This window comes from Ruditapes philippinarum, unplaced genomic scaffold (genome assembly GCF_026571515.1).
Source record: "Ruditapes philippinarum isolate M1 unplaced genomic scaffold, ASM2657151v2 ctg293_1_1_1_1, whole genome shotgun sequence".
Taxonomy (NCBI): domain Eukaryota; kingdom Metazoa; phylum Mollusca; class Bivalvia; order Venerida; family Veneridae; genus Ruditapes; species Ruditapes philippinarum.
This window is the reverse complement of record NW_026856434.1, coordinates 220655-245000: the sequence shown is the minus strand read 5'-3', so window position 1 is coordinate 245000 and position 24346 is coordinate 220655. Positions and strand designations below refer to the sequence as shown.

General features: G+C 32.4%; 1 protein-coding gene across 1 annotated transcript in view; it reads left to right on the top strand.

The window, feature by feature from the left end:
- Nucleotides 1-19471, top strand: part of LOC132746527 (E3 ubiquitin-protein ligase CHFR-like) — a 20402-nt gene extending 931 nt beyond the window's left edge. The window contains exons 2-19 of the mRNA XM_060735712.1: nt 1501-1597; nt 2533-2581; nt 3788-3851; nt 4406-4501; nt 5112-5439; nt 6083-6158; nt 8006-8084; nt 9455-9519; nt 10784-10968; nt 11711-11810; nt 13318-13555; nt 14579-14728; nt 15364-15447; nt 15980-16050; nt 16892-16979; nt 18033-18149; nt 18926-19001; nt 19410-19471. Coding sequence (XP_060591695.1) covers nt 1501-1597; nt 2533-2581; nt 3788-3851; nt 4406-4501; nt 5112-5439; nt 6083-6158; nt 8006-8084; nt 9455-9519; nt 10784-10968; nt 11711-11810; nt 13318-13555; nt 14579-14728; nt 15364-15447; nt 15980-16050; nt 16892-16979; nt 18033-18149; nt 18926-19001; nt 19410-19449 — 2003 coding nt within the window. The 3' untranslated portion in view covers nt 19450-19471. The remainder of the gene's footprint in view (nt 1-1500; nt 1598-2532; nt 2582-3787; nt 3852-4405; nt 4502-5111; nt 5440-6082; nt 6159-8005; nt 8085-9454; nt 9520-10783; nt 10969-11710; nt 11811-13317; nt 13556-14578; nt 14729-15363; nt 15448-15979; nt 16051-16891; nt 16980-18032; nt 18150-18925; nt 19002-19409) is intronic.
- The last annotated feature ends 4875 nt before the right edge of the window (nt 19472-24346 follow it).

The window sequence follows — 24346 nt, the reverse complement described above, 5'->3', positions numbered from 1 at the left end:
GAATTTGGGTCACGGTAGGATATCTAATATATAGAACTTTTACGGTAAGTCAAAAGTATTTGTGGGTCAAAATCAAATTTAAGCTCTAGCCGTATGTGTGTTACTTACGGCTAGCCAGGACACACTGTATTGGCTAGCCATATGACACTTTTCAAAATTATATAGAAGTCGGAAATGCATATGTTATTTTATGTTTGGCCGGTACGGCTAGTCACTTCCTTGGCTGTTATACTAATGATAATATGAAAAAGGCAAAGCCTCAAAGCGAGCTCGATGTACTTTTTACGTGAAATAGTATGAAATAATCTCAAATGCAGTGGCGAGTGCGTGTGACGTCACACGTACTGTGTTAAATATGGCCCCGTCCCTGTCGTGAAATGAATAACGAGTTTTGAAAACGTTGATTAAACTTTGTTTATTTTATTTCACTCTATAATTTTTCAAGCAAAATAAAGATTATTTTAAGTGAAATAAATGTAAAACTTAAAACGTTTGCGACATTAAAATAGCGTACTTGATTTGTTTGTTTTGCACGTGCTGTTTGGCGCTACATTGTGACGTCACGTAAACAATACTTTAAACGTCTGTACAGCGTTAACGACTGAATAAAAGATATTGGTGTTCGGATTCATTTTCTTACTTAGACCATTTTCTTTCATTCTAGATAGTTTTCACAACAAAATTCGACAAAAAATTGTTTTTATTTATCAGATTTCAAACAAAATGGCGCCTTCGATTTTCATTTTTTATACACAGCTTCCGTTATTCTGGTTCCCTGTCCAATTATGGTTCCCATAGACGTGCGCGGGTGACCAGTCTACACTCCGTTTTCAGTCAGAATTCCTCAGTTTTTACCGTTACCTTTAAATTCGAAAGGTTGCGATGTGTCCAATTTGGTACTTTGGACGAAAGTTTTCAAAACCATCACTTAGCAGGTACTCGCGTTACGGTAAAGCTCGCTTTGCGAGCAGGCCCTTCGGGCCAGCTCGTCGAGCTCGCTAATATACAGTCTTCATAGTTCATAACAAATGAACAAATATCTCTGTGTCACATTTTATTTTATCCTGCTTCTGTCTACATTATCAGCTGGATAATGCCTTGTTGGATAAAGTTGTCTATTTCAAGTCATGATGTCTTATGATGATGCCACATGTTTAGCAGCAAAACAAAACTTCATATATTGCTTTATCAGGGAAAATATGAATAGAACCATTTAAATAATTTATAAATCTAAAAACATGATCAAAGTAGATAAAAGCAGGATAAATCAAATACATGGTTGATGTCAGGATAGCAGGAGGTTTATCCCGTTTTATGCAAAGGGAATGACTATAGCTAATGCCAAGATACAATTTCTGGCTCACCGGATAAACCTTCTCCATACCGACATCAGCCATGTATTCTCTATATATTTAAAAATGAGAAAAAAAAATTACTAATAAAAAGCATGACACTGCCTTTGACATTTTTTTAGCTTACATTGTTGTGTTGTATTCCTAGATTGTGATTTGAGTCTGAGTGAGAATAAGCTGGTATCTGGACACCACTGTCATATATCACGAGAGAAGGATGGCAAAATAACATTAACAGATACAAGGTATTTATAACGACTTATGTTTTTAGACCGCCACTGGAGGGTTGGGGCACAGGCACTAGACACAATCAATTTACCTATATATGATAATAATACTATTTCTTTATAAAGAATGAAGACCTCAAATGAGAAAAAACTATTGTAAACCAACAAGAACTGTGTAAAAATAGACCAAATCATTATTTTGTGTTTATTGTTACCTCTACAAATAATTTGTCCTTTCGTAAACATTTTTTACTTCATCAAAATCCCTCATATTGCTCAAAAATATGAGCAAGTTTCCAAATTTCACTGAAATTTAATTGCATGTGGCTTCGGACATCCAAGCGATGCGTGTAAACATGGAAAGTTCTGGTCAATTCTTACGAAATCAACGATTAACTGTTAAAATTCCCAGCAACTTGTTAACAGTCAAACTGGGAAGCCTTTACTCCTCTGTCATGCTATCCTGCTGTCATATTTTCCATCTATACACTGACCAAACAATGGAGTGTGGGGTCATTGTGTTTCTAGTTAAAATTATGATGATTGACATTATCTGAAATGGTCTGAAATTAATTCTCCATGTATATACATATATAGTTTCATACCATGCCATTTTTCTGTATAAAGAAATTAACTCTTGTAAAAGGGTGCATTTTAATTCAATTTGATAAAAGATACCCTCTTTCCCCTAATTTTTTGGGCGGAAATGAATAATAGTGCATTTTTTTACCTCTTCTCTCATCATAATTGTATATGCATGTACAAGTAGTACTGTTTCATTTAACTTTAATATTCTACATTCAATATAATTTTACAAAATTTAGAAATTAACATTTGTACATGAATATATATTTAAAATGGTTATAATAGCCTTATTACTTATTATGAACATACCATTTTGCATCATCATCAGATTCTGTTATATTTAAAACAGAATTATTATTTAATTGCAGTACAAATGGTACCTTGCTGAATATGACATATAAAGTTACTAAAGGAAAGGTATGTATTTGATCAGCTAGTTTTAGTAAAGCTGGGAAGTCATCATATAACCAAAACAGTGTTTGTTTGTTTGTTTGATTGGGGTTTATGTCACAACGAAACAGTGTAACGTAAAAAATCAAGCCCAAAACAAAGTTTAATTGATCTGTCATGATTTACATCAAATGTGTCAATATTCAGCTTAAAACTGATGAATTTTTACTTTAAAGGGACTCCACTGAGGTTTTTTGACATGACAGGACTGGAAATAATTTTTTGAGTTTATTACACCATTTGATGTAGATCTATACTAATAACTTATGTGCAGAATTTCAGATCATTAGCTTGCTCCGTTTTTCCAGAATAATTATTATGATAGTGAAAAATGACCCAAAATTGAAAAGCGTTTAAACGCTTTTCATTCAAATCGGACTGAGAATAGCACAATCATATGATTTTCAATGTATTTCTTCTATATTTTTGGTTATATTTTATAAATATTTATGTTTTAAGTGCTAATGTTTATCTATGTGAAAAATTAAAATTTCATGTTTTTAGACTTATAAACCTCAGTGGAGTTCCTTTAAGTTATGAAAATATTGCTAACTATTACTAAAACAATATAAAAGATTACATTTAAAATCTCATCATTCATGACTGTATCTTTAAATTTTATTAAGAAAGTAACTGTTAAATCTTCAGTGTCTGATTTTGTACAATTTTTTTATTCTTGTATAATTGTAACACATAACAGTAAACTTTTAAAGCTGCATGCCTCAAAATGAGCCAAAATATTTCAAGAAAATAAAACTTGAGAAAAATGTATTATCATTTTTAAGAAAAATAAATTAAAATCCAGATTCAACTAATAATTTGCATGTTATGCGTGATTGATGAATTATTTTGCAGTATTTATTAGCGTATTTCTACTGCATGACTAATGCAGTAAGGGCTGGTTTTTTGCATATTTTGAACCCTTTTTTTATTGACGAGGATTGTAAATGCTGTTTGGATTGTATAAATTACTTTCCATGCTCACTTCAAATATTTTACTTTTAAATACATTTTCAAAATTTTAATGAAAATTAGCATAAATCTAGAGGTGCATGTATGCTTTTTTGATTAAAGACAGCTATTCAATAGTAAAACAAAATAAGCAAAAAGTCAATGATAATATATCAGTGTTTTTTCTTTAAATTGATGATGCTTTTATTTTTAATCTTTTAGACGAAAGAACTTCAGCATGGGGATGAGTTTTACATTGTTTTCAAGAAAGATAACGAGGAACTCAGTAAGTATCGCTTTTATATAGATTATGCCAAACTATCTTATTGTTTGAACTTTATTCAGAATATATGAACGTTATTTTATAGCATCTTTAATATTAAGTTATTGTTTGTTGATTATTTATTGAACAGTAGTTCGTAACAGACTTTTCAACAAACTTAATATGATGATTGACATTACTTTTGTCTGCTTCAGATTTGTTTTAATGTCTAGCTTAATTTTTATTTGTATACCTGCATAATAGAGCTCCAGGCCACAGTTTATACTGAATTTATGTTAGTTTGATTATGTAGGAAGCTTATCACTTATAGACACATTCTTGAATTCCATATGTAAAACATATGTGTTTCATATGTTTTGGAAAACATGTGTTTAATAAAATAATATGTAAAGTAATATATGTTTCACCAGGGTCTTATAATTATGTAAAACATAAGTGTGTTTTATTATGAGATTCCATAAGTTTCTAACCATATGTAAAACATGTGTTTTACAGTACATGTGGTGCATTTTTACCTAAGATATGTCAGTTGAAATATTGTTGTGATATTGTTACAGATGTTGGATATATTTTCCAAGATTTATCTGAACTGCAAAAAGAAGAAGGTACTCAAGAATATTCCCCACCTAATTTAATGGATGCCACCCTTGAAGGTAAATATTTTATTAGTATTGTATTTTCAAGTATTAATTTAGTAAGCTAGATAAATTTGATGTGCCTATAAGTACGTTTTATAGCTTTGCAATGCTAAATTTGTTGACTGGACCATGCTAAATATCTCAAATGGACTTGTCCATCTGTCAATCTGGACAGAACCATTCATCATTTTTAGGGAAATTTTTTAAAGTATATACTGACTGAGTGCAGACCATGATCAGATGGGGCAGGTTGCATGGCTAAGAGTTAATGGTGGCAAGGATAAATCTAAAATGATCATATTGTTTTGATCATTTTGACAGTTACAGATGATTGGATTGCTTTTTGCAAAACTTGAATAAGATGAATAGTATATTACATAGTATTTTAGCTCCTTGAAATTGAGATAAATGAAATGTTGAGATTTAACATTCACTGTTATAAAACTATTCATTGATGTAGAATTAGAGTTGCCATTTTATTTGTTTCCCTTTTTATCATAGTTTTATTCTAAAAATGCTGTCAAGTTTTTTCTCTATTCAAAGTATTATATTGCATGGAAAAAAGATTTGGCACAATTTCATAGATTATTTTAAAATTCAAGGGAACTAACTCTTATTTTACCAGACACAGACTGTAACTACATTTCTCCTGAAAGAGTAAACAATAAACGGAAGTCTGTTGATAATGCTGAAGAAGCCAAAGAACCCAAAAAAGCCAAAACTGAAGAGACTAGTAATGTGAAAGTAGCAGAAACTGAGGAAAGTAAATCAAATAAAGCCAAAGATATTGAAAGTAAAGAAAGGGGAAGTTCTAAAGAAGAAAAGAAATCTTCTGAAGTAGCGAGTGATGTTACCAAGGCAACATCATCTAAACCATGTATAGAGGAAAAAGATGATATTGAGGAAAACCTACAATGTATGATCTGCCAAGAAATAATGCATGACTGTATCAGGTAGGGTTGTTATTTCTCCCTTCATTAGTATGTACTTGGGCATAATGTCACTTCAGAAATATTAAAATTGTATACAGTTTCCTTTAAAATACCCAAATTGCATAATACACATGTATTCTGTTATAAGTACATTTTGTAGATCTAACTCAAACCATTGCTGCAACACTATAATTGATTCTTTAACCTGTATAGTAAATGGAAAATTTATATTTTTTGGGTATTTGTGCATAATAGGAATGTACCAGTTTGTGAGTGTTTCAAATTAGTAATTTAGGGGGTCAAGTCTGATGATAGGAAATTTCTGTGTGACTGTTGATCTTGGGCATTGAGTCTAATTATTTGCCTTTCACTGCTGATTCAGAAATCATTTGGAATAAGAAGTTGTTCACTTGTGGAGAAGTTGGTTATTGCTGGTAAGTTATCCAGAAATGCAGCAGGTGAGGTGGATATGACCAAAGTAATGTTAAATAAATCCAGCAAAACAAATGAACAAAGGGAATGAGTAAAATCATTCCTTAACAAAAGGAATAGGTAAAAGCCTTCCCTTTGTCATAAGAGTTACAATGCCATATGAGTTGCAACCATTTTGAACAAAGCCTTTTTTCATGCTTTAAATAAACCAAACTAATACCTCTTTTTACAGTCTACAACCATGTTTACATTCATTCTGTGCAGGCTGTTACTCTGATTGGATGTCAAGGTCACAAGAATGCCCTTCTGTAAGTGTTATTATGCCCCCACTTCTAAGAAGAGGGGGTATATTGCTTTGCAATTGTCGGTCCATCAGTCCGTCGGTCCGTAGACCAAATGGTTTCCGAGTGATAACTAAAGAACCCTTAGGCCTAGGAAGTTCAAACTTAGTATGGTGATTGGTCATGACCAGTAGATGACCCCTATTGATTTTGGGGTCAAGGGGTCAAAGGTCAAGGTCACATTGGCCTCTTAGGTAAAAACGGTTTCCGATCAATAATTAAAGAACCCATAGGCCTAGGAACTTCAAACTTGGTATGGTGATTGGTCATGACTAGCCAATGACCCCTATTGATTTTGGGGTTAAGGGGTCAAAGGTCAAGGTCACATTGACCTTGTAGGTAAAAACGGTTTCTGATCAATAACTAAAGAACCCTTAGGCCTAGGGACTTTAAACTTGGTATGGTGATTGGTCATGATCAGTAGATGACCCCTATTGATTTTGGGGTCAAAGGTCAAGGTCACATTGACCTCTTAGGTAAAAACAGTTTCCGATCAATAACTAAAGAACCTATAGGCCTAGGAACTTCAAACTTGGTATGGTGATTGGTCATGACCAGCAGATGACCCCTTTTGATTTTGGGATTAAGGGGTCAAAGGTCAAGGTCACATTGACCTTGTAGGTAAAAACGGTTTCCTGATCAATAACTTAAGAACCCTTAGGCCTAGGGACTTCAAACTTGATATGGTGATTGGTCATGATCAGTAGATGACCCCTATCGATTTTGGGGTCAAGGGTCAAAGGTCAAGGTCACATTGACCTCTTAGGTAAAAACAGTTTCCGATCAATAACTAAAGAACCTATAGGCCTAGGAACTTCAAACTTGGTATGGTGATTGTCATGACCAGCAGATGACCCCTATTGATTTTGGGGTCAAAGGTCAAGGTCACATTGACCTATTAGGTAAAAACGGTTTCTGATCAATAACTAAAGAACCCTTAGGCCTAGGGACTTCAAACTTGATATGGTGATTGGTCATGATCAGTAGATGACCCCTATTGATTTTGGGGTCAAGGGGTCAATACCATATTGACCCTGTATTTAATGACGGTTTCTGACCAATAACTCAACAACTCAAGTTGCCTTGGTTGATATTTTTATATTGAACTAAAAATGCTTTTGGTATACACATTTGAAGGTCTTATGTAATATAACAACTTGGCTGTCATTAATGAGGCCTACATGATTCATAAAATTTTTGCATATATTATTTGGTAAGATTTGTAATAACTTAAATTGCTGCACACAACCTATGGGGTCACAATAATTATTACATTGTGACTAGTCATGACCAGTAGATACTAGATAACCCTTATTAATTGTTTGTTCACTGGGTTAGAAGTCATGCATAATAACCTGATCACATGACTAATTGGCTGCCGATAGGGGGCATACATGTTTTACAAACATATCTTGTGTATATTTTGTAAATATTTTTTGTAGCTTGCCTCCAGATGAGTAAAATAAATTTTAATTATTTTTTTGAAATAAAATAGAGTTTATCTTTATATTTTTAGTTCGACTATTTGAATAATAGGGAGAGCTATTGTGAGTGGCCATCACAGTTTAGTTAAATTTTTAGATTAAGGTTTTATGTGAAAGTTGGTATCCTCCAAGACATATGAAGGGAATGGGTTGAAACTTCAAACAATTCTTCTGTATGATTATCTAACAACTTTCTTATTTTAGATATGTGATGAATAGAATATCATATTTGCGTAGATTTAATACTAAATTTACTGAACTGATTGAATAAATTTAGTATTAAATTATTCAAATATCTTCTGTTATCAGTAAAATATGATTATTTTACAGTGTAGAAAAAATGTGGAGAGGATCAACAAGAATCATATAGTCAATAACTTAATAGAGGCCTACCTTAAAGAGCATCCAGGTATGTTCAAGTTTGATTTGTTTAGATGTCTGTACATGGGGTAAGTTTTAAAACCATGGTTAAGTCAATTTGGCTTCGATTTTCAGGCGACGAAGTTCAGAAACTTATGCTGACGTAGTCGCTCAAATTGCCCCTTTGCTAGAGCTCTAGCAATGACATTATGACCAGATCTTTCTTAATTCTTTCTTCTGGTAATAGCTTTAGGTTATACAAAATTTATTTTAGTTCCAAAGTTGTAAGCTCATAGACACACAGCACTATAATCCATTCCTGGAACCAACAAGTACTAAGCAAGGATTGTAAAGTTTGTTGCTTTAGTTAATAACAACTTGCCTGTCAAGTTTGAGGTCAGATATCTATGCAAAGGTTAATTTATTATTTTAGTGGTGCTATGGCTGAGTGGTTAACGTGTCGGACAAGTAATTTAATGATTGCTAGCCGCATGAGTTCAAACCTCATCAGGGGCAAGTTGTTGTTTCCTTGAGCAAGAAACTTGTTTAATTTCTTTAAAAAGAGATATTTAAAATATTCTAATTTTCTTTGAGAATTTGATGGTTAATCTTTAATCTGCTGGAACTAAAAGTGATTAATCTTTACCACCAGTATAAAGCAAGGCCAGCTTGCCACATGCTCTTTATTATTGATAGCTCAATTTTTAATGTAATATTGAAATCTCTTAAAGAAGCTCCACTGAGGTCGTAAAGGCTAAAAACATTAAATTTCAGATTTGATCAAATTTAACAAAGAATTTGGCACATAAAACAAAAAGTATGCGAAAGATAATATAAGTTCATTTTTGGGACATTTTGTATAATGAAAATGATGTATTTTAAAAAATGGATTGAGCAAGTGATATGAAATTTAGCAAACAAGTTATTGGTCTTGACCTTCCTCAAATGGTTTACAAATGTTGAAAAATATTTCCTGTTATGTCCCTTTAAGCTAAGAATTAACTGTTCCAAACTCAACGCTGGGTCAGGCAAGTTCATTACTGTAACATAGGTCCAGCAGGTTAAAAGTGTAAAAAGTTATATATCTACTGCAAAATTTATTGTTCTTAATTTTAAAAATGAATACTTTCAAAATGCTTGTATGAAGTAAAAATGGTAGTTAATTGTCTTAAAAAAACAAATGGCACAATTGAAATAGCAAAGTAAAATTTTGTTTCGGAACATTTTATTCTGTTAACATACATTATTCATGTGTGTTAAATAACAGAGACATTCTGTTACAAAGTTTTCGGAAATCAGCAATATAATAATGGAACCAATATAATTTTACTGTTTTTAGATTTTATAAAAATATTTTTATACCATAACCCTCTCAGAGTTTGCCCATTACTATAGCAGATATCTTATGATATTTTTAAGGTAAAAGAAGACCTGCTGAAGATTTAGATGAACTTAACAAGAAAAACAAAATAACTAACGATATGGTAAGTCCTGCCAATAATTTGTTGCTTGATTTAATCCATTCCCTGCAGAAAAAAAAAATCTGTATATATACAGGATATTTGCCAAGGGTACTTCTAATAAAAAACTGAAATTATTATATATGATAATTGTATAATTATTTTTCATTTTATAAAACCTATACATATAGAAGTGGCATGTCCGAGTGGCTAACATGTCAGACTAGTAATTTAAAGATTGCCAACTGCATGGGTTCAAACCCGGTCAGTGGGAAACAAGTGTTTGAAATTTAACACTGATAGGTTAGTACTGGCTGGTTTCAGGAACAGATTGGAGAGTGTTTCAATAAGCTTATACATGTAGCTTTTAACACAATTGAACTAAAATAAATTTGTGTTAACTAAGAAAGTAAGAAAATGAAAAGAATAGAAATAAAAATGATTTTCCAACTGAAATGATTTTGCTACTGAATCTACCCATGTGACCAATGCAGCCCAAGATCAGCCTGCATGTCTGTGTCATCTGTTTATTGTCTGCACTGTTCACTTTTGAGTCAGTACATGTTTTGACATTTTCCCTTCACATAATGAATGGTTTTGTCCAGATTGAAAGGTGAACCAGCCCATTTAAAATATTAATTGTGGTAAGTGTTAAAAACCAATGATAAAATGCCCTGAAAAATCTATATATCACATATCATTCTTGAAATCCCCAAAGACTAATGTACCTGTATTGTAGGGAGTCACATGGTACATGGAGTGGAACTTTTCGGCAGAAAAATATTTATAAATATCTCAGTTACAATGTAAATTCCAAAGGTGCTTGAGACAAACTTTTTTTTATGTTCTATATTGGCTATACACTATAATAAGATGTCTTAACATACATATATAGGCCGATTATGTAAAGTATTTGATGATGTGACTAGTGCCTGTGGTAAATTCACTATCAAAAATTCAACATTATAGAGCCTGGTCAACCAGCACAGATGTGCAGGCTTGTCTGACTCGTTACTGGTGGCCAAGGCTTATCACTTTAGGCCAGATTAAGGCTTAAAATGTATTTGAGCCGCGTCATGACAAAACCAACAGCATCCGCGCAGTCTGATCAGGATCCATGCTGTTCGCTATCAGTTTCTCTACATGTAATAGCCTTTGTAAGTGAACAGCATGGATCCTGATCAGACTGCGCGGATGCGCAGGCTGGTCTGGATCCATGCTGGTGGCAAACGCACTATGTTGGTTTTGTCGTGACATGGCTCATTTATTGTGTGTTATTTACTTATAGTTGTATCCAAAGAATCTTGTGAAACAAGAAAGCAGTGACTATAGTGATGATGATGATAATAGTGATGATAATGATGATGATGGTGATGATAACTACGTAAATCCTCCAGTACCTCCAATATTTCCACCAGTAATTCAACAGGCACCATTATTTGGATTTGGTACACCAATATTTGGAGTAACAAGGTAAGATTAAGTTCTGATTTTGCATTAAAGGAACTCCACTGAGGTTCAAAATTCTAAAGATAAAAGAAAATAAAAATATTTTCATTAAAAACGATCAGCTGAGGCACTTAAACAAACGATCTGAAATTTTGCACAAACATTATTGGTCTAGATTTACATCAAATATGGCATTAATCTCGGAAAATTATTTTCAGTCCTATTATGTGGAGTCCCTTTAAGGAGAACACTTATTAGTTTTGGATGTAAAACAGATGTTAAAAGCTTTTTTTAGTTAAAACATATTTTTGAAGGCCTGATTGTGAAACTCATATAACTCACTTATGAGTCTTTTTCAAGGCACTTACCAGTATATTGGTGTGATATGAGGAAACGAGGTTGTTTTTGAATTGGTATGAGCCGTGCCATGACAAAACCAACATAATGGGTTGGCGACCAGCATGGATCCAGACCAGCCTGCGCATCCGAGCAGTCTGATCAGGATCCATGCTGTTCGCTTACCAACCCTATTACAAGTAGAGAAACTGATAGCGAACAGCATGGATTCTGATCAGACTGCACGGATGCGCAGGCTGGTCTGGCTGGATCCATGCTGGTCGCAAACCCATTATGTTGGTTTTGTCATGACGTGGCTCAATTATGTATTTGAATTGGAACTGTGCATTATTCTACACCAATGCACTCAAAATTGATATCTATTTCCTAAATTTCAAACTGTATATTTTTGTTATTTTTCCAATTTTAGAGCATATAAAACTGTGTGTCGTCAGTGCCCAGAATATAAGGATCCAGATACTGGGACGGGAGTTATAGGAGGAATAAAAACAGGTAAATTGTTCAAAGATGTTAGCATGTGTTTGTCCGGCATTTTAAAACTTATTAATATAATGCATTAAATAAAATTGTCAACTTATTGACATATTGCTCTTATAATATATAATTGCTTATAAAACGAGTTCATGTTTGCACTTGCGGTGCACCATCTCTTTTTTGTTTGCCTATGGATATAATGATATCCAGATATAACAATATAAATTTGGCGGTCCCCTGAACATGGTTGTATTTGGAGTATACTGTTGATACGGTATAAATAGGGAGAGTTATCCTACTCACTATGTGTTGGCATCAGAATCAATGTCACAGCTTTGTGAAGGGCTTTACATACTATTTTGCTACACAGGACTAATGTTTCACAAAATCCATCCTTTGAAAACAACTTTTTAAATGACCATTAACTCAACTTATTAACACAAGTTTATAACTTTGTCATGGAATTTATAATAGTCATGTATGTATTTTGACTGACAAGTTTTCAAAAGCTTGATGTTATTGCACAATCAAGTACTGAGATTGTGCAACAAGATCTTGTTCCATATTTCAAATTATCAACCCTCCTCATGCTAAATGTCGTAAATGGACTTGTCCATCTGTCTATCTGGACAAGGCTATTCATTATTTGTAGGGGAAATTTCAAAATATATATAGACAAAATAGTGAACATTGCAGACCATGATTGGAGTGACGGTACAGATTGCCGGCTGATCTTTGGTCTGCACTGGTGGCATAAGTGAATTCTCTAGCCACCAACATTTTATATTAGTTAACCTGATTTTAACTTGACTATATGTGTGGTGCTTTTATCACAGAAATTTATTGAAATCTATGTAATTCTTACCGAATATGTCCAATTTGAATAAAAGAATGTATTAATTGTGTATTTGAAGCTGCGTTCCCTACTAATAAATCAAGTAAAATTGGTATTTTCTTAAAAAAAACTGCCAGTTTTTTTTAATGACACTATATATTCATACTGTAACTATCTATGGTGTGTAGAATTTTAAACACAGCATATGTACTTTGTGTAAAGTTAAAATATGTTTATTTTATATTTACAAAAAGACTCTATAGCAATTACAAATATTTTCAAATATGAAATTTGAGCATAGTAAATTTCAAGCACATCTGGAACTATTCAATTATGAACTTAGGAGAATGTAGATGATGTTTTATTAATAAACACAAGGATGATTAGGAATTTTATATATTTTAACATTTTAGGAAAGAAAGATATTTTTACTATTTTCACACATGTAAAATATTTGGTCACACAAATTTTTACTATTGTCTGTCAGCATTTACACATGAGAATATTTTTTAAGTAAAGTAAATAAAACTGAATTGCATGATTTTCACATAAAGCTGCATTTTGATTTGTCAAAATAAACTAGTATTAAAATGTTTATTCAATGAAGTTACATTTGTACTTTAATGCCTTTAAAGTTTATTGAAAATTCTTCGTAACCATGAATCTTAAATCAGTGCATTTCTTTATATTTATCTACAGTTAGATAGGAAAATAGGAAAAATAACCCCACATATATCAACCCGAAACACCATTATTTTACAGCTCTTAATAATGTTAAGAATTTGATCACTGGAGCTGGGAACCAGGACAACAACACTGCAACTGCTGGTACCACCAATACTTCTGCTGAACCTGCAAGCTCAGGAGGGGAACCATCCACTTCTGGTGAGACCTCAGGAACAGGAGAACCAGCAGAAGTAAAACCATCTACCTCAGGCGATGGAGGTAATAGCTAGCTTTAATATATAGAGGACATTGATTGAGTGTATGTTCAATACTGAATTTATTGAACAAGTTGAATAAAATTTCATAATGCAAGCCCCTGGCGAGCATAATATTACTTAAGTCAACAAGTTCAATAATTTTAGAAATGAATCTACATGAATAAAATATTCTATCTATCACATATCTAAATAATAACCATTTTTCAATTAAAACAATCATTTGTTACATTGATGCACATATGGTGTAACACCAACATTAGCTTACTTTAATGCTATGTTTGTATAACCTTAGTGAACATACCATTTTTACAGAGTCACAAAAGTGGCATGGGTATGTGATAAAGTTATTTTTTCCACAAGTAATATAAACTTATAACCACTTTAAAATGCTAAATATTTCTATTTAAAATGTTTCTTTGTGGGGGACAGAGTGTGCTATAAAGCAATGAAGGAATGTCCATCTGTATCTTGTATAACTAAGAGAAATTGTCAATAAAAATTGCATCAAGATCTACTTTATTTTAGTAGTACATGTGTGTAACTATGAACTACAGAAATTTCCTTTCATGTAATGAAATGGCATGTAAGGTAATGAGGTGCCATGTGAGTTATTAAAGTGACCTATGAGGTACAGAGTTAACCTTTAAAGTATAAAGTTACCAATGAATATTGACATGACATTAAAATTAAAAAGAGACCTTCAAAGTTTTTAATACAGATGTGAACAATAATGATGAGATAACTTATAAGGTACAGAAATCACCTATGTGAGAAAGATGTTACCCATGAAATAATGAGGGAAACAATGATGTGATAAAGTGACTCATGAGATACAGAAGTTACATATGAGATATTGAGGTGACCTATGAAATAATGAGATGACTTATGGTGTATTGAAGTGACTTGTGACTTATAGAAATTTCCTATGAGTTATGGATGTGACCTATGAGATAATGAGATGACCTTTGAGGTATGGAAGTGATCTATTCATACTCTCTGATTATTATTTCTTGTATTTGTTTAGAGAAGACTTTCAAAGATGATCCAAAAGAGATGCCCACACCACCTAATCATGTTTGTGGACCAAACCAGAATCATATACTGTGTCAGTGTTGCCTTCAACCATTTCCAGATAACAGACTGTTCGGACAACAAAATCTTTCTCCTATATCATGTAAATAAAATATATAGTATTTCTTTTTATAAATGCTTCAAAGCATGAAGTCAAACTTTAGATTGAGACCATATATTTAAAGAACCTGTAGTAACACAGTGTTAAAGTAAAAACTCCTCAAACTGGAAGTGTCCCAGACCAGCATAAATTTCCACTTCAGGGAGGATTCTGGATTGCAGTGTCTTTCTCTTTTGGCAATGAAATTAACTACTGTATCATTATAGCAAAAAAAAATTTAGTAAGACCACATCTCTTAGGATAATGTCATTTGTAAAGTAGTCCAGTATTTTAGTGTTAGTTTGACTATACCATTCTTTATTCAAGAATGTACGAAGAATATCTAACAGTTTTATGTTTAAATTTTAAAGAAAGCTATGGTATACTTAATGAGTTAATTTAACTTTAATAGACTTTAGGTGAATTTAATGAATATAATAACATTATCAGAGATTTCCCTTATATAAACAAAGAAGGATATATTTCACAGCAGATGCACTTGCCGTCTAGGCCTTCATGATTATAATACTGCACATCTGAACTCCATAATATGCTATGTTATAACACAGATCACTAAAATAATCAAGATCTATTCTGTAAATTTATTATGTAAACATTTTATGACATGATGATTTCAGGTGGGATATGCTACAGGTCTTACTGCCATGCTTATTGGGGTTGTAGAAAAGCAGATTGTCTCGGATGTTTAAACAAATTTAAAGGTATTGAAAAAGGCATTTTTTTATATTTCTGACATGAATAATATAGTGGGGGAAGCCTTACTCAATAAGATTTATGGTAGAACATACTTATTAATTGACTGGGGTCCAGAACCCTTAAATCATAAATAATCTCAATTTCTTACAATTAGATCAACGGAGGCACTTAAAACAGAAAAAATATGCAAAAGATAAGAAAAGAATGATATATTGGAAAAGACCCCCAAAATGGCAGCCAGGGGAGGTAATAGTTGCTATGTTGTCACCTTAGTATGGTAATGAGTTAATTCTCATTGACTAATATAATGAGTTAACCCGTTACAGCACGAAGGTGACGATGTGAAACACATGTTATCAAAGTCATGATTTTATTTCACTGTAAAGTCTAGATCAACAACATTCACATGGTTTTCTGTTGATTTATTTTTCCTTTATGAACATTTTGATAATTTATGAGTGGTTCTTGTTTTATAATCAAGCACTGGGAAGTCTAGGATACTGTTCATTTGTCAGTACTTTTTATTTATAATTTTAGAGATGAATTTTGGAAGGAAGGCACTGGTGGGGATCATTCTTGATAACCAGTTTGAGTCAGAAATATTTAGGGTAAGTAATCTTTTTAAAAATTCATTGACATTTAACATATACATTGTATACTCTAATAAATGCCCAGGAACATTAAATTTTCCAAGATGGTTAATTAAGCTACCAAAATAATGGTAAATATTGTAAAACAAAACATGATGTTACTGTACATAATGCATACATTCAAATAGATTTATTTTTTCTGTCCGATTATCATCATATTTATATGTTAAAAGCAGTGTTGAATGTTTCATTCAGATAAGCATATGAATAAATATGTTATGAAACTTTTTCCGAATACTTTTTACGAACACCCACCCCTTGCAGACTTCCCGAAAGTTGAAAAAAACTGTCAGACATTCGGTCTGACAAACCATGAAAATCTGTCGGACCGAAACAAAATCAGTCGGACCAAATAAAATTGATCAAAATCAAATAAAAACTTGTGTGTGTATTTCTAAGACACTTTTTGTTTTTTATTTTTTTGCCGTCAAAATCGGCACAATCCGTACAGCGCATTTTCATCCCCTCCCTGTCAAACATCAATGATTCATGGTTCTGCTTCCATTTTTCATTAAATTTTGTCTCAGGTCTATTCTTTTCATCATTTTATTGCTGTTCTGCGCACTTTTCTGATGTAGATTTTCGGTTTTTCCAAGGTTTGGCACCTTTAGCAACGCCATTTTGTATACATGCGGCTTGGATAAAAGCCGGACAGTCGGACCGATCCGGAATAAAAAATTGTCGGACCTGATCAAAATTTATCAGACATGTCCGTCGGACCGACGTATTTCGGGAAGTCTGCCCTTGTATGTTTTATGTAACTCTGTAGTCACATTTATATCCCACATGTATGTTGCAGGATTATATAGACTCTAAAGGATTATCTGTGAGAGATGTGTTACAAGAATGTTGTAGAGAAATGGATGCCGGAAGATTCACTGTTACAGGTATGAAGTTTTAGCTCAAACAGATAATTACCCAAACAACTGAATGGTTCACAAACATTTTGTAAGAATCATAGCAAAGGTCCCAAGTTCCAAGTGGTGTCCATGTTCATTAAATTAAAACTTTATTCCTGGCCATCAGGCTGATTGTGATCATCTGTAAATTCCCTTCACGAGGCTGTCACTTTATGTATAACAGTAGACACAGTGAATTTATATCATTCACTCAAACATGCTTTCACACTTAGCTGTATTGCTTGCTTTGCAATGTGGAGATCCCCCTTGTGTCTGAGGGTTGCTTTTAAGGGTTGAGGTATCAGAATTGCAGTCACCAATTAACCCTGTGTGATTGTAGAATCGACTAAATGGGCTGGAATAAAAAGAGTCTATGCATCTTTTAGCTCAAGCAGGTGAGGTGGTTTTGAACCCCGGTATTGATTGCTTTGAGTTTGTAACAACCAAGGTCAGCCAAATTTTTTTCCTGTTTTGGCACCATATGACTTAAATTGTGTTGTGCATTGAAAACCAAACCAAACATACAGTGTGGAATTATATAACAAGTTTATGTCTATCATAGCCTTAAATATAATAGTAGATTTAAAAGTAAGTTTAAACTTGCTGATTTATTTATGCTCCATTGTGAAAAACAAGTTCTTACAACATCAGACTCTATCAGTATAGAGTAGACATGGTTGTTGGCCGAAGAAGTGCTTGAACCCATTATTCCTGGTTGAAAGGCAGACACCTTAACCACAAGCCAATTGCTCCTGTAAAATTAACTTGATGAATCATGGAATAATTACGTTAATATGATGTTTAATTCTAAACTTGCTGAATTTCTGAAATGGTTTTGCCCAGCGTTGAATTTGAAACAGTCCATTCAAATTATAAGTGATTTTAATTTTAAAATACAAAAACTGAGCTACTAACAGTATAGAGCTTTGTTAAACCACACACATGCACAGGCTGGTCTGGCTCTATACTTGTGGCAAAGGCTAAACCTGTTAGGTTTCGTAAAGTTATGTTTTATTCTGGACTTCCGTGTCTGTTTTTCAGCACAGGGAACACATCGAATGACGAGTGAGACCCCTGTCTGTTATGCTTGTGGACTCGCAAACTTCAAACAGCTTGCATTACAGTTTAGGAAAACATTAAAACGTGAAGATTTACCAGGTAAGTCAGCAAACATAACTAAAGATTCATTGGCCAAAGTATACGAAGTTCACACAAGTTCTAGGTGGCGAGGCAGACATTTTAACCAAATTGAATATGATAATCCTTATATTTGATTTATTTGCACGGTCTTTGTTTGGAGTTGGCTTTACTGCTCAGGTTTAAATTAACTTCCTATTCATGTATAAATTAATTATGCAGTGAGTATGGTAAAGGAACTCCACTGAGGATTAAAAGCCTAAAAACATAACATTTGAATTTCTTACATAAATGAGCTGGGGCACTTTAAAGAGAAATATATGCAAAGATAGTTTAGAAATATACTTTGAAATAAATTGGAAATCTTATTTTTATGCTTTTTTTTAGCCCGATTTGAGTGAAAAGTGTTTAAAAGCTTTTTATTTTGGGTCATTTTTTACAATTTGAGTAATTGTTCTGGAAAAACAAAGTGCACGAACGATCTAAAATTTTGCACAAAGATTAGTGGTCTAAACCTACATAAAATGGTACATTTATCTGGAAAAAACATTTTCAGTCCCATCATGTCAAAAAACCTCAGTGGAGTCCCTTTAATGAAAGTGTGTGGTTGTTGTTGTGGTTTTTGAAGACAGAAAGCAACAGATCTGTACGAGTGTGTTGTTGTTGTTGTTGTTGTTGTGTTGTTTTTTTTTCATAAAGAAAAGTGTGTTGTTGTGTTGTTGTTGTTGTTGCTTTTTCCCCACTATTTGAAGATAAAAAGTGTAATGAATCTAAATTTTTTGTATATTTTTCTTCAGCCAAGGCTCAGAATAGACCAGATTGTTATTGGGGTGCTAAATGTAGAACACAGAAGAATAAACCTCATCATGCTAGGTAAAAACATAAATCATTAGCCATGACAAATATGTCAACTTGAAAGTAAAATTCAATTAATTTCTCTTCTATTTCTGCTCAGTATCAGACCAAAAGAAATATGTAAACTTTAAAATTATTAAATCAAATTTATATTTGTATGTTTAGAACTGTAATAAGATTAACATAGTAACTCACAAAATGAAAGACAAGTTGACTGCCTCTTTCAGGATGAAAATTATGTTATCTTTTTTACATATGTTTTATAATATTTGTGTTAAAAACCACCTCTGAAAAAAGATGATCTCCAATGTATATAAAAACCATCATTTGTAGCCTTCGTTTACAGGTGATACTGTTTACTGTGATACTTAAAATTTCAATACTGTGATTATACATTTGATATTAGATATTTTTGTTCTGTTATAGGAATTTCAACCACATCTGTGACCAAACAAGACAATTTTAGTGGGAACTATATTTTTGGAACTGTGGTACTTTGGTACTATCTTCAGGTAGCAGCTACATAGTGAAATATAGAGAACTTGTTTCTGTGCTCAGCAAAAGAATTGGAAAGTGAACTGATAAAGAAAAAACTGTTTAGCAAACATGTAGCAAGTTTTGAGACAAATGTAGCAAAGATGGAAAAAAATGTTTTGCAGAAGATTTCCGGTGAAAACAGACTTAGTAGATCATGATTAGCTCATTAAACTGTGTATGTTCCCAAATAGTCTAATAATTATTGAAGTATAAATCCCCAATTTAGTCTTCATAAGTCAAAAGAATTTAATTAAAGAATGAATGTGTTATACATCTTTATAGAAAGAAGTAAAATTGAATGAAAAACTTTTTTCCATGTGTCAAATATAAGTGTCAGACATAGTGGCCAAGTGGTAATGGTCATTGACTTTAAAGTACTTGCCCTTAAACTGGAGTGGGTTCAAAACCCTATTTAACAGGAAGCTAGCTTACCAAACATTGGTGGTTCTACACAGGTGCCTGCTTGTGCCTGAAATTAAAATGCACAGAGGGGCATTTTAGGTCTTCTTCAATAACTTTAGCTTGAAAGACACCATGAGATATTTCAAGTGTTAGTTTGACATAAAACCCAACAAAACAAAACAATTGAAATATAAGAACTAATGGGGAAACTTCTGACATGCCAAGGCACTCCCAATGTTTTGTGACAAGACTGTTTTAGAGCTTAATAATAAGTACACATTAAAAAGATGTTATGTTTAAGAGCTTAACTAATGATTATATGCACATTAAAAAGATTAACATGCTATAATAATAAACACATATAAACAAATTAATTACATTTAACAAATTGTATGAAAAAAGATCTTGTTAAAACAACATAATGATTAGATAGATAAAAACCATGGCAATTATCTGAACCACCACACAATATGATACCAGTATGTTAAGCCCCTTTCTTAAAGTTTTCTGTATGATATTCCACACAGTTATCATGCCACTTTACCCATGAGTCTTCAAATTAAAGTCTACAACCAGGTGGTGGTTAGTCAACTGTTTAATGCATGATTGAGCATGGTCAAAAAGTACAATTATACTCGTTTGATTAACACAGAGACTTCCTGGCATTTTTGGGGGGTTTTTTTGTTTTGTTTTTTTGCTGTTTTGTTTTTACACTTTTTTTATGGATTAGTTTATTACATGATAATATTTGTTAAATTTGATACTTTTCTTTTGTTTTCACATGTTGTTATTTTTTGTATGCAAAATTAGTTATTACATGTTAAAGTGAATTGTTCTTATTCAAGTTTATGCAAATGAGTATGCATTACTCAAACAAAATTGAAACATTTTTTGCCAGGTATAAAAGTTATCTATTTGTAATAATTTTTAATAAAATTTGATAATATGATATACATAATTATATAACTGTGTAAGAATGTGTTCTTAATTAACGGGAAGTATATCATAACAATCATGAATATGCAACATTAGTTTTGGATTCATTAATTTTGTATTATATATATGTTACTGGATGTTTCACCTTAACCTGCTGGAACCAAAAGTGATCAGCCCTTGCCACCAGTACAGAGCCAGAGTAGCTTTTTGTCCCTGCAGCTGACCAGACTTTATACTTCTGTATGGTTACCTGTCTATTATTCTGAGATTTTTTAGCCAAAAACGTAGTAACAGGGACAGGTAATCCAGACTTTACTTTTGGTAGTTCAATTTGATATATTTAATTATTTATATTAAAATTCATTAATTTTCAAATGGATTGTTCCAAATTTTAAGTAGGACAATTCCATTTCTTAAGGTTTTTTTTTTTGTATTTTTACATTGAAATCCATTCATTTTTCAAATGGATTATTCCAAATTCTGAGTAAGGCAATTCCATTACTGAAGTCCAGCAGGTCAAATGTTACATCAAAAACATTTATAAAATTCTTAGCAGAACATGGGTCCAAGTTAATAAAAAATAATCTCTCAGCTTAAACTCGGATCTCAGGTATTTGATTGGTCAGAAAATTCCACAGAATGTACTTTGACCAATGAAAATCCTTTGAGAAAAGTCTCAGAAAAACGTTTAATAACCTCGTGGCCTGGCTCATTTTAGAGTTGATTCATTCATTGATTTGTTTATAATTGATTGATCAATCAATTCATTTATTGATTGATAATGTATGTTGTTGAATAGTTAGATTTTAGATACATTACATTTACTAGAAATCATGTCACTGAGATTTTAGATACATTACATTTACTGGAAACCATGTCACTGATCATTGTTTTATAAATCTATTACAAAATTGTTTTCATTGCAGTATTTTTGACTAATTTATTTTTCATTCAAATTGTATGGAATTTTAATCCGTATTTTGTAGGCATACCATTGTTTTTGAAAATAAAGAATTAAAGTTTTCTGTATTTGTCTTTAATTAATGATCATTTATCATTAAAAATGTAATCATCAAACATAATTGTTTTGCCCTATACATCAAGCTTGGATGTAATATGATGATAACCCATACCAACAACATAGTGACTTAAATTTGCGGTTTGTAGTGATTAGCGAGTGATTTTCACACTGTAATTGTTGTTCAGTAAAACATGATCAAGGATAAAGTACTCCTCATTGATTAATATTCATTGGGTAAAAAATGCTCAGTTAGAAATGTTCACGGTATAATAAATGTAAAATGAGTAATGAACCAGGAGTGAGTAGTGCTTATTGAAAAATGTTCACTGAGTGAGAAGTTACAGTGAGTAATGACCACGGAGTGTAAAAGTGCAAGGAGTGATGTTCTCGGAGTGAGAAATTCGAAGTGAGTAATATTTACCGAACTGAGGAGTGGTCAGTAATGTTCACCGTAAAAATTATATAAAAGATAAAATGCCAATTGAGAATTTTTTAAAAGACATTCATCGTTTCGGTCATTCATCATACAAAATATCAGACTTATCACAAATCTGAAAACTTTTTTGTTTACTCAGTTTGGTAAAAAAATCCCCAATGTAAATTGATATATAATGCAAGCGTGTCAGTCCCAACATTTTATGTAACTGGTATAATTTGTGTATATCATTGTGTTCATGTATATAACTGGTCAAATTCAAGATCACGAACGTTTCATGCATCAAACATCATTCTGATCATTGGCTACCTGTGGGGTATTTGCAACACTGTGCAAGTAAGAAAAATACTTTCTAAAACATAAAATTGTACACATTTAGCAAAAAAGAATATACTTTTTCTAATTCTTTGATATATAACATGATATTTGATTGTAAAAGTAGTAATTTAAGTTAGATATAAACTTCAAACTGTCCAATCAGTAAAATATTGAATCCCTTCGGCGCTCATGAATACGATTCAATATTTTGCATATCAGATGGTTTTCGGGTTATATCTTCTAAAACAGAGACAGGGATGTTCTAATCCCTCAATTGGCATTTCCACCGTTGGCAACAGAAAATGGTGAATTTTCCTTTCGGAAAAAAAAACAGTACGTTTTATATCAGGAAAGAAGAAAACGACGGTCAAAAAAAAAACAACAACAACAAACAAACGACCATGCCACGCGGAAAAATGGTGATTTTTACGAAAGATTGTACGTTTTATATAGTGAAAGAACAAATCACCGGTCAAAAAAAACCGACCATGCCACGCGGAAATCTCAAGGCCATATGTGCCTTATATCGCTGTAAAGAAGAACCTCCAAACTAACAATTTCTAATTTGCAACGAAATCATACATATGGTGTTTCCACGATTTGTAACAGAAAATGGAAAATAACATTACCGTTTATATAAGGAAATAACAAAATGGCGGTCCAAAAAGACAATGCCACGCGGAAATCTCAAATGAAGATAATGAAAATTTCAAGGTTAAGGTGACGAGTATCTATCTGCAGGGAACGGAAAACTCAGATGTCTTTGAGCGATACACTAACAGCGTGAGAATCATTATTATATAAATGGTACTTTAAAAACCACATTTGCAGATATATATCCGCGAGTGCGAGCAAATGATAGTGTTGTTTTATCTTTAGATGACATTTTATTTCAAAAAACGCCTAAAAACTACAATGTGTTTGATTGTAGCTTAAATGAAACTATTTTTTAATGAATATTATTAGAAAGAATGTTGTTTATTAGAATTTTGACAAAGTGAAGAGCAACCATGAACAAGCAAAAAACAAAAACACAAGAATACAAAACCGAATTTTTCAGAATTAAATAGAAATTGAATACAGGACAGAAAGGAGAAAAAAAGGAAATGAAATATCCGAAAAAGATTCTGAAGAAGAATTTACTTCGAATATCTGGGGGATTTGAACAAGGACAATATCAATATGTTGTAGAGAATTGTCTGCTTTCTTCAAAAAGTGTCCCTTTTTATTTATCGTTATTTAGTTTGGGTCATTTATGGTATGGGCATGGTGATTGTTCTATTCAATCATGATCCACTGGCGTGTTACTTTGCTTTGTCATATCTAAAAGCAAAGTTATCTCCCTTTTAATAATATAATCATTACAATTGAATATAGTTTTGGAGCATTAGTTTCGAATTGGCGAGGGTCGAATTTACAAATAAGAAACCGATCTAAAATCAAATTACATATCTGAGCTTCTAAATATCTATACATTCTATATTTCAAGTTTCTGTTGTTATAATCGTCTTTAAAATAATTTGGAAAAATTGTGGTGTTCCTAAATCTAAATGTTTTCAGAGAGAACCTGTGATATATTAATGCATGTTCGATTTGGAAATTTGCTCTTGAATTTGAAGGGGCATACGTGACTTTCTGAATAGTGAAAAATAGGTGCAAAGCAGCCTCTTTTCATGATATTTTCATTGCACATGTTTAGAACAGACAGAAGAA